At 40.6% G+C, this 15,015-nt stretch overlaps 1 protein-coding gene across 2 annotated transcripts; it reads right to left on the bottom strand.

Annotated features, from left to right (window-relative positions):
- Positions 1–465: 465 nt before the first annotated feature.
- Positions 466–11,525, bottom strand: caprin1b (cell cycle associated protein 1b). Of its 2 annotated transcripts, none has more exons than XM_030731354.1 (18): positions 11,374–11,525; positions 9,790–9,954; positions 9,591–9,653; positions 9,396–9,482; positions 9,061–9,299; positions 8,866–8,948; positions 6,118–6,279; positions 5,952–6,004; positions 5,769–5,852; positions 3,847–4,029; positions 3,662–3,770; positions 3,520–3,581; positions 3,346–3,438; positions 3,009–3,155; positions 2,119–2,272; positions 1,775–1,954; positions 1,198–1,304; positions 466–1,094 (listed from the first exon to the last, which is right to left on the bottom strand). In XM_030731354.1, the coding sequence occupies exons 2-18, from the start codon at positions 9,952–9,954 to the stop codon at positions 1,008–1,010; spliced, it is 2,058 nt and encodes a 685-aa protein (XP_030587214.1). In that variant the 5' UTR covers positions 11,374–11,525; the 3' UTR covers positions 466–1,007. The 2 variants fall into 2 exon arrangements, with proteins under 2 accessions (XP_030587214.1, XP_030587215.1); XM_030731355.1 differs by having other exon boundaries at positions 1,775–1,951.
- Positions 11,526–15,015: the final 3,490 nt, after the last annotated feature.

Genomic DNA, 15,015 nt, shown 5'->3' with positions numbered 1-15,015 from the left:
AAAGCAGGTTTTAAAATAGCTTGGCGAGACAGAGCAGCAGGCTATATTGGAAGAAACCCAACATGAAAACTAAACCTGGTTTTGCATTACACATCTGTCAGGAAGTGGTACAGTGCATCTGCACTCTGGCCACGAGGTGATGCTACATCCCAAGCTGAGCAAGTAGCCACATGTTTCCAGCGGTTTTTAAACATTCTCCCTTCTAGGAGAGCTAGATTGTGGTCCCAGTGCAGAAAAGAGCATTTTGTTTGTAATAAACAGCGAGTTAAAAGTATCACGTTGCCTATGAAACCCAGAATTGTTGCCTTTGAGTCCCATTTTAATCACTGTAGTGATCTTTAAAATAGCAGACCTGTACTGAAAGATGCCTACATATTAGCTTCAACTTTATGGATCTGATACAACCACTTCTGAGCAACAGAAGTGAGATCATTTACCTGTACAACAAGAAACTCAAGGCTGAACCACAGGTATGCAACACAACTTTATTGAAACTCTTGAAGCAACATCCATTTACAAACAAGGAAATGGGAGCGTGTTAAACGTAAATGCCTGTTTGGAGCCAAAATGACAGAAGAGAACAAAAATGGGGCAGGAAAAAAAAAAAAAAAAAAAAAAAAAAAAAAAAAAAAAAAAACACTCCCAAGGATTGGACCAGCAGTGGCAGGTGTATTTATTTATTTAAAAAAAAAAAAAAACCTTATGAAATTGTTCAAGTTTACAGGAAGATTGAAACACATGGCATATGTAAATCAATCATTGGATTTACAGTGTAGCTTGTGTTTTAAACTTTAAATGACTTTCAAATATCAAAGCAGGCAATTACTTTGATTCAAGAGATGGGAAGAGGGAAAAAAAAAAAACCAAAAAAAACAAAAAACAAAAAAAAAAAAAAAACACTAATGAAGAACAAAACGGGCATGAAAGAGCTGGGCAAATGCATTCTTGAATTTAGAATTTTCAGTGTGGTGCAAGTTAATCAGTCACAGTCATTATGAAAGGCCTTTTCAGGATCGCATCGCTTGAGTGCTGCCTCTAGACACTCCTCTAGGTCCCTGGCCAGCGCCACGCTTGTAGTTCTGCTGGTAACCATCCTTACAATAAAATTAAAAAAAAGAAAGACAGAAAGAAAGTTTTAGAAAATGTTCCAACACACAGCAACAAAGCTAATGTAGAGTCTGCACATTTCTTTTTTACCCTCTGATAATTCCCATTTGAGTAATCCCGAGTTGTGTTGAACTGATTTTGTCCGTAACCCGAGTTTGGAGTGTTGGCGAAAGGAGCACGATAACCATCATAGCCACCTGGAAACAGACTTCAAATTAGATTTCAACTCTTGAGATCAATTACAAACAGACTTCAGGTCCTTCTCAGATGTGCAACCAATTACACAAATGTGATTTCTGTAATTGTCAACATGCACTTTATAACACTACTCTCCTAGCACTAGCTGAGTGCATCTCCTTAGTACTTCCAAGACAGTTCAGACCCAACTGTGGATAAATGTGCAAAGTCAAATAATTTTTGACTTTGTACCCTGAATTGTTCAGTTTTGTAAGAACTGGGATACATACTGCTGTTACTTCCCTTCCAAATATTACACTAATTTTACAGAAAGATCTGTAACAAAATGCAAGTGTACTGTTGAACATAGCCTTGAGTGGAAAACCACACTGGTGTAAAAATTAAACATTACATATTCAGTGTCTGAAATTTAATGTGAATATAGTGAAATATAGTGAAAATTAACTTGCAGCTGAGGGTGTTGGCTTACCTCTGAATCCATTTGATGAGCCTCTGTAGCCATTGATCATGCCCCTGGCATTGCGAGGTCCACTGCGAGACATGCCTCTGCTGTTGTAGAAGGACTGAGCCTGCCTGCCAAAGCCTGGACCCTGCTGGGAAGGCTGCTGATGGCCTCCAGGTTGGTCTTGGGAATGGAAGGCACCAACTACTAAAAGACAGACAATGTGTGGTGGTGGTGGTGGGGTCCCAAAACACAAGTCAATCCCCAGTCAAATAAGATGTAGTTAAATAAATCAAGTTAACTGGAGTGAAGCCTCAGGAAGGCAAAACTGACAGTAAAAGTCAAGTAAGCAAAAAATTAAATCTGCCCACCAGACTGCAGTTGTTCTGACTGCATCTCTGTCTGCTCCACTGGATGCTGTGGCTGGCTGCTAAAGGCCTGGCTGTTGTAGTTCTGGTACTGGCTGGCCTGGTTCAAAGCCTCGGCCTCATTAGCCGGTGGGACTGGGGCATTAAGGTTGAACACCTGAGGGACGAACAAAGGCCACATTGTTGTGAAGCCAATATCAGAGTAAAAGGTCACATGTTTATTAGGAGTAAAGTCCAGTCCCCTCATTTCCTGGTTACAGCTGTTCTGCTATAAACGTATTTAAAATGCAGCGTGATAAAGGGTCACTTCAGGACTCAATGAAAAAATGTTAAAAAAAAAGTAAGTCATTAATGAACTTCTGTTGTGACTCCAGTGGTGAAGAGACACTTGGTGCTCCAAACAGCTGGTTTATCCACATGACAGGCTTGATGCTCCAGTCTTTCAGTAAAAATTAGCTTTGATCACACTCCAGCATGGAGGGGGAACAGCTGCAAGATGCACGAGAACGGCGAATGCTACAATACCACAATTAAGGGTATCCAAACACATTCCACACATGCACGCTAAGAAGAAGAGCTCCTTTGTTTGTCGTATTTGGCTGAACAACATGAAAAGTCAATGTGTGTGATTGTTTAACAAAATCAGGAACAAGGACATGGAAAACAGTGCATGTGTACAATGCATGAAAACAAACATCTAGTTTAATTTTCCAGTAGAAGCACAGCCTGTAACGCTTTAGTGTGCAGAGGCCATAAGCTCACAGGTTTGGGGCTTCAGATGGAGCCTGCATGAAGGAAACCATGGAACTGCCTTAAATCATTACATGGACCGGTTTATATTTAAAAAAAAATAAAATAAAAACAACAATAAAAAAGAAACATCAAAGCCTTACTGTCTGCATGGACTGGAATGGTGCTGCGTTGACATTGATGCCACCGCTGTGAGGAGCTTTGGGAACGGGCTGGAACACCTGCGTCTGAGAGGCTGGAGGGAGTACTGTAGAGGGTGGAGGCTGATCGGACGACAAGGACATGGAGGACTGTTGAGGAGGGGAGACATAAAATCACGTGAAAAATTGTCAGCAAAATTTCATATGACTGCAATAAGCACTCCCTACCTTTCCAAACTTTCACTGGAAAAACTACTCCAAGTAACTCCAGATGTCAAGAGTTTAAAAAAAAAAAAAAAAAAAAAGAGTAAAGCATTTGTGAAGTCACAGCACAGTTTACCTGGATAGGGTCAATGGATTCTGCCGAGGGTCGAGGATCTGGTGTGTGTGACGTCTGATACATAGGTGGTGGTGTTGGGGAAACAATCGGAACCTGTAAATAGCCAGAGTAGAAATTTAACACATTCTCTCAGCAGTTTCTTCCTGCACTGTTTGTTAATATATAAATACTCACTTGTGTGGGCTCAGGTTGAACAGGAACAGAGTTGGGTTGTGATAGCCGGGTTTCTGGGTGGACTAAAACAATTTGAACATTATTCTTCAGGAAATGAGAACTGTCAGATAAAATACAATACAAAATACTTTGTACGACATACCTGGAGGACACCCCATCTGTGGCACCTCCATGTTCTGAGCAGGTTTCATAGGCTGCGCTGATACAATGGCTGGGTCAATGGGCTGGCCATCAAACTCCAACACGGAGTCCTGAGACCAGAAATCATTAGTACCACAGTACAACAGCCAACTATTTCAACACAAACAGCTACCACTAAATCCACACCTGCATGAAGTTGTACGGTCCCTGCATCTGTGCCATTAAGTCCTGCACCACCTGCTTCCTGGCCATAGGGTCAGTAGGTGGTACAGGAGACGCCAAGCTCATTGGGTGGGTCTCCAGGGCAACAGGGGGAGCAGCGGGCTGCACAGGCTGCTGCTGCGGTTGCTGCTGTAAGGCAGTAACTGCCTGACAGTGGAAAGAGGACAGGACCGGTGAGTGAGAAATATACAGGAGGAGAACAACTGTATTTATACTAGTGTTTGTAAGTGGAAACACCACAGATTACGATTAAAAATATAATCTGAGTTTTCCAGTATGGTAATTATTTCATTGACTTGACAATTTTTACCTTGCCCACCAACAGGTGGAGGGAGGATGTGCTTTGTGTTGCATTGGTCTATTAGTGGGATAACTTGGAAAATTATGAACGGATTTAGATGAAAATTTCTGGAGTTGTTGGGGGTGGTACAAGAAACAACTGATTAAATTTTACTGGTGATCCCGGTCACCATCTGGACCCAGGAATTTTTTAAAAAAGGATTCTTTACCATTGTGAGATAGGAACAATATTCAGAAATTTGAAGATTGCTCAGACAACTAGAAGGGCACGCCGGAAATTTAATTTAAATTTAATCAATTGTTCCTTGTTCCATCCTCAACTCCAGAGATTTTCATCAAAATCCGTTCATACGTTTTATGGGTTATCCTGCTAACAGATCAGCGTGGCCAAAAACATAACCTGCCTCCACCTATCAGTGGGCAAGGTCATTCTGATGGAATTTCAATGAAAATTTCTGGGGGAGGGGGTAGGTCGGCACTCTACTGAGTGTCCTTCTAGTTTTTTGTTAGGCACACTGACTCATGGGATATCCTCAGAGCAATTCCCATGCTGCACACTTGCCACAAGCATTCATAACACTGCAGGGTGGTACTCAGACATGCATCTGACAACCCATACAACTCCCTCATTTCATTTTGAGATGGGAATAGAGAAACAGTCCAGTTAAGAACCAGTTCCAAAAGGTTTTGTTAGCAGGTAACTATTAATGCTAATACTCAGGAGAAGGAGGGACAAAAAACAACAAACAAACTTGGAAATGATAACAGTCCTAGTTGCACTATCCTGAAAGATAGCTGTTCAATCAAGGTTTCATGATGAGTTAAAATACACTTAACGGATCACAGCTGTCAGGTTAAAAAACACCTACTGGCTTCAAATTTAGCTCAAATGAGTGAGAAGAATTGCTTTGAATTGTTACCCATATACTGTAAATATTAGTGTGTCAGATGTTTGTCACAGCTCTATATGTAGCTGCATACCATTTAGCAAACAGGTTACACCACATTTCTTCCAGTGCATTAGCAGGTGATCATGTGGCTGCTGTCATCACAACCACCACTATAGAAGTGCAACAAAACAATCTTGACTGGATAAAAATAGTCATACCCTGACCTGAAACTTCAAATTTCAGCAATTTCACAATTATTGGGATAAAGAATGCGTCAAGATTTCTATCTTGTTTACACCTCTATGGTAACTGTAATATAGGTAAAATCCTATGATGCACTGACTAATCTAACCTGAGTAACAGATAACTGATTTGCACATGACAGAGGAAAGATAAAAATGTTGGCGTCAGTGATAACAGCAGCAGCCACTCAGCAATGCAGTGTTGCTTCCCCAAAATCTATCACATAACCAAGTTAGATACAAATAATTTGAGAATTTCTGCTTTTAAAAAAAAAGAAAAAAAAAAAAAGAGGTCAATTATGTTTTTTTATTAAAGAGTAAAGTGAACTTCTGGAAATAATTTGAATTTATTGCCCAACCAACCATCCAAGATTGCTTTAACGTTGCAATACAAAAAACATCACCACACAGCAGGGAATAAATCCAAGTTAATGTGAACATCACTGTGGCTTACTTCTGTTTCTCGGGTCCACTCATCCCCCTGTTCCTTCTCACTGCTGCTGTATGTGCCGTCTGGAATGAACTGTCTGTTTACAAACTGGAATAATAAAGAAAACATCAGCACGAAGCTGAAAATATAACCCCCCCCCCCCCCACCCCCCCAGATTTTGCTGGAAAAAGGAAACCTTACTCTCACCTCTGTTGTTTCCACTGCAATGGGCTCTGTGAACTCCTCAATTATTTCAGTGTCTGTAAAAAGAAAACCTATTCAGTGAACACTGCACTGACTTCTTTATTGCTTGATTAAATTAAATTCAAATTTAACATTTTAAAGGAGCAAGACTTCAGAAAGTGGTCCAGACCTGGATCAACAGCCTGTTCTTCTGCTTCTGATGATTCAGCTGCTGCTGTGGCAGCTGGCTCTTCCTCTTCTTCCTCCTCACACACTCCATTTTGGTGAGATGGAATCCGGTCAAAGTACCCGCTCAGCAGAACCTGGTCCAAAGTCTCTTTCAGTGCTTTGTCTAGCAGAGGAATAACAGTGAGCATTTCGTCAGAAAGTCAAACCATCCAAGCACACGTTCAGCTGCCATGGTGACCAAAATCACAAGTAAACTACTAGTATTAGGACCCTTGGAAGCTTGCTTGTAAACTTTCCTCAGTGCATCAGAAACAGTTCAGAGTAAGTCACCTATACTGATTCAAAGAGATGTAGCAATACTGAGAAAATAAATTTTAAAAAATCTGAGCAGTAATGCCAACTTTACATTCCACACAAGCAATTGTTTAAGGTATTTCTTCAGTTTATTAAACAAAAACGGCCACAAATGTCACTTCTCCCTGCATCTTCCACAGTAATCAAAGCCAAAAATCTGTGTTTTTATTCACAGTTTCAGAACTGCCCCGTATGAGACTGTTGGTCTATCTAAATGTTATAGAGGCTTTACAAAATAAACTGTAAATTCAGAGGACTTGGATAGGGTTGGGCGCATAGCGGGTAAATGCAAGCATTCCAATTACTATATCTGCATACTCTCCTCTGGGGGTCTAAGAAGCTATATTTAAAGGAAAAAAAAAAAAAAGCAGATGCTGTGTGAACTTTGACCTGTTTCAGAGAGAAAAGAACACAATCTAATCATTTTAAAAAGTGAATCCTCACTTTGTCACGAAATGGTCAATCAAACTGGTGGAAAATGGCATTACGGCTCATATTTTCCTAAGTTGGACGCAGGACTTTCCACGTTAAACTTTCAAAAGCAAACAAACAAAAAAGGATATGCAGTCTAATAAGACTACCACTGTCAAACATTTGCCAATAGTCAGCTGATTCATTGCAGCACAGTTTCTTAAAAGTACCAAAGCCACATTAACAAGACCATTAACCACACTTTGATGAGACTTAATGTAAACAGGCTTTTATAAAATAGGTTTTAGCTTACTATCCTGCTTTACTATCACAAAATATAGGGCTGCATTGGCTGTATATAATAGCCATATTTTTTCAGGTACAGCAGTTACAAAAATATATTTCCCCATAAATATAAATACATCCATTTACATTTATCCAGTTCAGGGTCATGTGGTGGGCTGGAGCTTCTCTCAGCTGCCAAAGGGTGAGAGACACAGTACACCCTGGCCTGGTCACCACGCCACTGCAGGGCTAGCAGAAAAACAACATTCGTGCTCATGTTCACACCTCAGACCAATTTTGAGTCACCAATTAACTTAATAAGTTAATGGCTTGTGGGAGAATGCAGAAGCACTCAGAACCCAGGCAAGTTCACAGAGAACAAGCAAACTCCACACAGATAGGTCAATAGAAGTATTTATTTTATTAATGGAAAACTGCCTCCAAGCTGGATTTTTTGGCATTCTTAAAGAATGACTTAGAACATTAAGATGCCTTAAGTCTATGCAACGCTTATAAGATGAACTGGGGGGTGGGGTGTAACAATTAATATACAAGTTCAAAAATCCAAGTGTACACAGGGGACCAATTCTGCTAATAAATTACTGATTGGATCTGAAATCCAAATGTGATGTATGCTTTACTGGAAATGCTTTTAAAAAAATAAATAAATAAAAAATAAAAATACTTAAAGCTAGCTCATGCGCTTAAACTTTTGGATCTTCAGCCAAAGCAGGTCAGTATCATTTCTTTGCCTTGCTGCTGCTGCAGCATTCATTCTCACCCTGATTCTCTGAATGAGACCTCATACTGAGGGGAAAGGGTTGAATGGTGTCACAGTGAACTGGGTCACCAGTATCCTAATGTGGCTCCAAAAAAATCTGACTAGTGGAACCACAGGCGACAGGGCTGCTGGCACCCAGCCCTACTGCTGAGTCAGGATAAGCCCACAGCTCTCAGGCCCAGAGCTGAATGCAGTAGTGCGAAGCCCCAGGCCAGACCGCTGAGAATGCAGTAACACCAATATCCCCAAGCCCTGATTATTCACATCACAGCACTGCATGCATACTGCATTAACAAAACACTACACACGTGTCATTACCATATCAAGACTTACTCATGGCCGCAGTAACTTGTGACAAGGTGGTATTGTTTTGGAATCTCCAGATTTGGAGATCTACCACCAAAGTATATGACAAATTACTTATGATCAGCTTCAATGTGATAAAAAGCTTACTGATGACTGTTGTGTCACCAACCATCTGATAAAATGTCCTGCCAACAATTTTCACGGCCAGCTGGGGATCTAAATAAAGCCAGTTTTGCTTGAATAATGACTCCTCTTAATTCTGCAATAAATTTCAGTATGGCTGCAACTATTATTTCAAATACTAATCAGTTTCATAGATATTTTCTCTGTATCAGGCCAACTGTTTTTCTATGGAGGAAAAAAAAAAAAAAGTATCACTGTTTTCACACTTAAGTTGATATCTTCATGTTTGTTTTGCAGATCAAAAGTCAAAAACGACCAAAACAAGTAGATCTTTTGGAACATCTCCAAAAAAAAAAATAATCCTGAACTACTTCAAAATGTGGACTGGAGAAGTAATTAATTATTCAACCTTGTAAGCTTTAGCAAGACAAAAACCATCTAATATTCTAATCTTGATTACTTTTAAATCAAAGTTAAAATTTGGCTTACACGTTGTTCCAACCACAGCCTTGTCCTTCCCTTCCAGCAGGTCCCAGAGGTGAACAGATGCATCTTCATACTGATCAGCCAGCCTATAAATGTAAAGACAAGCTGTTAAAATCTTCTTGTTTAAAAATTAAAAAAAAAAAAAAAATTATATACATAACTAGGCAGAAGTTTTCTGCATCACTGGCATAGACCAACCTGATGTTTTGGTCACGGTCTGGCCCCACTAACTTGTAGAACTCATCAAAAGTTGTGAGGTCTCCATCTGTCAGCAGCGGTGAGCCACCGACTCCCTGCTTTAGGTCCTGCCGCACAGTGTCGTCACCCAGCCGGTCGAGGATGAACTGCAGCTCTAGAACAGTCTTCAGCCTCCTTTGCTCGGCTTCCTCCCGCTGCAGCTGCTCCCTCCGTGCAGACTTCTTCACCACTTTCTGGATCTGATAATGTGCATGAGCCACATAAGACTAAGTTATTACAATCCAGGCTGTAAACAAGATTGAGGAACATTTATAGAAAACTAGAGTCAAACTTACATCTTGTCCCAATGCAACAAATGTCTTTTGCAACTCTCGGGCAAATTCCAAGTTATTCATGACTTCCTGATACTTGGAAAGGGCTTCCTAAAAAGATGAAGAAATAGATGTTTCATATGTTAACAGGTTTTACATTCCTTGTAAGAATTACAGGATTTTTTTTTTAGTGCAGAATGATTTTGGCTGAGTACCCACCAGCTGGTCCTGATTGAGACCCTCCCCTTTATTCTTCCTGACTTGATAATCATCCAGTTTGCTCTATAAAGGAAGATCAAAAATACAGCAGTTTGACATTTGACCACATAAAGTAGAATAACTTATTGTCAGATGTGTAGTTTACTCAAGGTATTATCAAACAGAAGACCTGGAACAACTGGCAGTCAATAGTCCTCACCTTTTTCTTCTCCATGTTGCGGACCTTCTTTTCGATAACAACAAGGACTTGCTTCAAAACTTCAGACTGTCCACCAAGTGCAAGATTGCCCATTGACCCTGGAGCGGATCCCACATCTGGGCTGGCAGATTGCACTGTCCTATTTGCATTCATTGCTGAGGGCATCTAGAAATGAAAGTGTTAAAGTTAAGCTTTTGGTGACAATAAAGATATGTTTTCACCTATTAAAAAATAAAGATTAAGTAGAAAATACTATTCCAAACCATCTGTTCATCACATGGAACCATGTCACTGCTGCTGAAGAGTTTTATTAATGATTAACCTGCCAATCATCTCAGCTTAAATTATTCGATATGGTTAAAACCTTTAAGACACACCAAGTACATCCTCTGAATCAGTATCAGTGCTGATAAGTTTCTACATCAGTATGCACTGCAGAGATTCAGCCACAGAAGGCCCCTGACTCAGCATTTAGTACCACAGCAAACTTAGGCCTCATGTTACCTTGAATGAAATTTCAAGCAGCAAATTGCACAGGTTTTAAGTTGCAGCTCAATTTTTTTTTTTTTTTTTTTTAAATATATAAGCACTATGACTGGACTGGTAGTTGTATAAGCAGATACTCAATCGATGTGTTAATAAATGGTACCAGGAGAGAAAATGTATCAGCGCAACCCCCAGAAAAAAAAAAAAGAGGTCAGAATAAATCTAAAGACATGTAATCCAACCAAAATATTTAATATTCATTTTAGATCACAGAAACCAAAGGACACCAAAAGTCACATTTGAGAAGAGGGAACCTACAAGTTTTTTTTTAATGTTTGTTTTTGCTTCAGCATTTAGATTCTTTAAAAAAAAAAAAAACTCCTGCTGTCACTCTTTGCTGTCAAACGTCATAACACCAGGTACATGACACGGTGGGTCTGGATACTGTGATTGCTGGGTGGGTATATTTGATCAACTTAACGTTATAGAAAGTTTCCCTTGCTCGTTCTATGGAGAGATGGTGATCTCGTGTGTACAGTGTAACGCTCCCGAGGTACAGACTTGATACTCGGTTATGTAAAAAGTTAACTATGACTTAACGAAATATTGTCGTGAATAAAAACATAATTAGAGCTATAGAATCCGGCCCAGGTAACGCAGTAGAGATAATATAGAGATATACGCCAGAGATCATGTACTATAGCTGAAATTTAGGTGAACTTTCGTGGCACAATAAGCGTGCTACACAAAAACCCGAGGCCCCCCAAACTATTCCCAAATAGCAAACGGCTAACTTTAATCTAAACTGCGTAGCCTTGAGGGATATCGTTTTTTAAACCCCGCACTTTCTCCCCGTCAATATAACTTCTCCAGGCCTCAGGCTGTAAATCTATACCAATTGCTAGCAAGCCTGAGCTCCCCCGGCAGTTCGGTCAGCTTGCAGGTCTCATCTCTTCGGTTTGATAAAATGGCCTTGGCCGCACTACCGCTAGCACACACCACTGACTTAGCATCCGATAGCTACACCAGCGCGTGCTAGCCACCAGCCGGTCGCCGGGAGACGCGTTGCTTCGATACAGCGGCTCCCGGTTCACCCACCTTGCTGTTTTAAATCCACAGGGGAGCTCGGTAGCGAAAAGTACGAAAAGGCCAAGTTGTTATTATTGTTGTGTTGCTTTATTTTCTCTTGCACTCTTGTGTGGGATCCGCCCCGCCGGCCTCACCGACAACTGAGACGGTTCGAAAGAAGAAGAAACTCTTTATAAAGGCGAAGGTCCGTTTTTAACTGTCTAAGATATGCCTGAATAGATAAACTCGGAAAAAAACACAAACACACAATTTTTATAATGAACACAAACAATTCAAAACGGTAACATTAACCATATAAAAGTAGCAATTTAGATGTTAAATAAATGGAAAATGATAATCCAATTTAACATTTAAAGTTGCTATTTGTGATCAGGCATAATTGTCTCCAGCCTGTAAGCAAAAAATCTGCACAATCATTAGCTTTGATTAGGCTATCTCTCTGTCTATCCTGTGCCATGCAGTTTGTATGCAGCAGCAGCAGTCACAGCCCACTCTGAATACGAGGTTTACACCTGCTGTGTAGTCTTAGCAGCAGTTTGCAGTTACATAAGTCATCCTGTAAATGGACATTTCAATATCCAAGATGATTGTAATGAGGAGGCCTGTAAGACCTCTAAGAGTTCAGAAGTTTCACTTAAGTTTTTAATATTTATAAAAGTAAAATTTATGGTTGCAGATCTTCTCTCTACACTCAAACTTTGCATGTAATTAATCCTGCCAAATAAAGAGACAAATATAAAAATGCAAATGTTAAACATTAGTTCAATTAAGTGCATATTTTGGTTTGAGTTCAGTACTGTGCAAAAGTCTCAAATCACCCCTCATTTTGTTATGTTACAAGGGAAACAGTTGAAGCAATTTATTGACATGTGCAAACATAGGTGGAAATCCAGTATATAAGGGGTAAAACTAAAATGTACAATTCCAGACACCTTAAAATTCAATATTTGGACTGGCCAGACTGGTCTCTTGGGTGGCCAGTCCAATACTAAAAGTATTTCATTGTGTATCCAGGTATCCTTTTACTGCACTGGCAGTATTTTTGGGATCACTAGTTGCAGCAGATGACTGCCCCTCCCTGAGCCTGGTTCTGCTGGAGGTTTCTTGTTGTTAAAAGGGAGTTATTCCTTCCCACGTTCGCCAAGTGCTTGCTCGTAGGGGGTTGTTTTGACTGTTGGGTTTCCTCTGTAATTATTGTATGGTTTTTACTTTACAATATAAAGCACCTTGAGACGACTGGTTGTTGTGATTTGCTGCCATATAAATACAATTCAATTGAATACTCATGCTGAAAAATTATGCTGTTGCCAGTCATATGATTTCCAGATGGTATTGCATGGTGGATCAAAATTGGATGGTACTTTTTTGCTTTCATAATAAATTTTGACAAGATCCCCAAACCGTGACAGAGCCTCTGCCATGCTTTACAGATGTAGATACTCACTTTTGTTCCTTCCTCCTGACCTCCTTTGTATACATTGTTGACGATTTGAACCAAAATTTTCTAATTTGAATTCATCACACCATCAGACCTTATCAGTCCAGTTCATGTGTAATTTGGCATACCTCAGCCTTTCCCCCCTGTTTCCCTTCCTTAAGATTGGCTTCTTGACACCCAACCTTCCACTGAGACCATTTCTGATTAGGCTTCAATGAACAGGAGATGGCTCAACTGAAGGGCTGGATTTTTTTTCCTATTTAAAAATTAAAGTAATACTACTTCTGGGATACTGATCTAGTCAGCTAAGGAGCAGATGGGGTTGTTACTCAGTTTCACCTGCTTTGGTGTTAATGAAATTAACAACAAGTGCACTAGATGGGCAACAATGACACAACCCCTAAAACAGGAATAATATCACAGGTGGGGGGCATCCTCCTCTTCTTTTTGGACTGTTTTTCCACTAGTTTTGCATTTGGCTAGGGTCAGTGTTACTACTGGTGGCATGAGGTGATACCTGGACCCTACAGAGGTTGCACAGGTAGTGCAACTCCTCCAGAATGGCACATCAATACGTGCCATTGCCAGAAGGTTTGCTGTGTCTCTCAGCACAGTCTCAAGAGCATGGAGGAGATTCCAGGAGACAGGCAATTACTCTAGGAGAGCTGGACAGGCCCGTAGAAGGTCCATCAGGTGGTATCTGCTCCTTTGTGCAAGGAGGAACAGGATGAGCACTGCCCAAGCCCTACAAAATGACCTCCAGCAGGCCACTGGTGTGAATGTCTCTGGCCAAACAATCAGAAACAGATGTCACGAGGGTGACTTGAGGTTCCAATGTCTTCTAGTGGGCCTTGTGCTCACTGTCTGGGATCATGGAGCCTGATTGGCATTTGCCATAGAATACCCGAATTGGCAGGTCCACCACTGGTGTCGTGTGCTTTTCACAGATGAGAGCTGGTTCATCCTGAGCACATGTGACAAATATGAAAGGGTCTGGAGAAGCTGTGGAGGACGTCATTGCTCAGCTCGACCAGTTTGGTGGTGAGTCAGTGATGGTTTGGGAAGGCATATGGCCATGGAGGGAAGCACAGACCTCTACAGGCTAGGCAACTACCATTAGGTATTGGGATGAAATCCTTGGACCCTTTGTTAGACCCAGCGCTGGTGCAGTGGGTCCTGTGTTCCTCCTGCCCAACAATGCCCAACAATGCACAACAATGCCCAGCCTCATGTGGCGAGAGTATGAAGGCAGTTCCTGGAGGATGAAGGAATTGCTACCACTGACTGGCGCCCTTGTTACCTGACCTAAATCCAACAGAAGACCTCTGGGACATTATGTTTTGGTCCATCCGATGCTGCCAAGTTGCAACTCAGACTGTTAAGAAGTTCAGTGATGCCCTGGTCCAGATCTGGGAGGAGATCCTCCAGGACATGATCTGTTGTCTCATTAGGGGCATGCCCCAATGCTATCAGGCATGCATACAAGTACACGGGGGCCATAGAAACTACTGAGCACCATTTTGAGTTGCTGCAATGAAATTTTGGCAAAATGGATTAGCCTTTTTTTTTTTGCTTTGATTTTTGAGGTCTCTTTAAATTCAGCACTCTGTAGGTTGATAATTTTCATTTCGATCAAATGATGTGGCATTGTTTCATTTCACACATTACTCAGTCCATATCAGTTTAAATATCAGTATGATTTTTTCCCCATAGCCATCTGATGTTTTCAAAGTGTTCTACTGATTTTTTTTTGAGCAGTGTATAATTTTATGCCTTTCAAACTTTTTTATATGTACCATTTTCCATAGATTCAACTAAAGAAATTGGACCAAATTATGTGTTTCTGCAATGGGCTGCTAGTAGCAAAGCAATACATTGATTCTTCAGACACAACACTCGTTCATCCTTTGAGTTGAGTGTTTTTTTTTTATGCTTCAGTGATTCATAGGTCAGTGTTAAGTGGCTTGTTAAACAAAAAGAAAACATGAAAATGGTCAGATACAAAAACTAGACCGAACATGAGTGAAAAAGCTGCCAATGTCTAAAGAAAAACTTTGAAAGACCTCCAAAAAGCCTGAAAGAAATGAAAGCTGGGTCGAGGCTTTTGCACAGTACTGTAGATATCATGGTAACATTATCATAAAAGGCAATCCTTGGAAATTATTGGAGGACATTTATAGCCACACTTTGATGGACTGGTGACCTGTCCCTGT

This window comes from Archocentrus centrarchus, chromosome 6, assembly GCF_007364275.1.
Source record: "Archocentrus centrarchus isolate MPI-CPG fArcCen1 chromosome 6, fArcCen1, whole genome shotgun sequence".
NCBI classification, from domain to species: domain Eukaryota; kingdom Metazoa; phylum Chordata; class Actinopteri; order Cichliformes; family Cichlidae; genus Archocentrus; species Archocentrus centrarchus.
The sequence above is the reverse complement of the archived record's forward strand: the minus strand, read 5'-3'. Positions and strand labels throughout refer to the sequence as shown.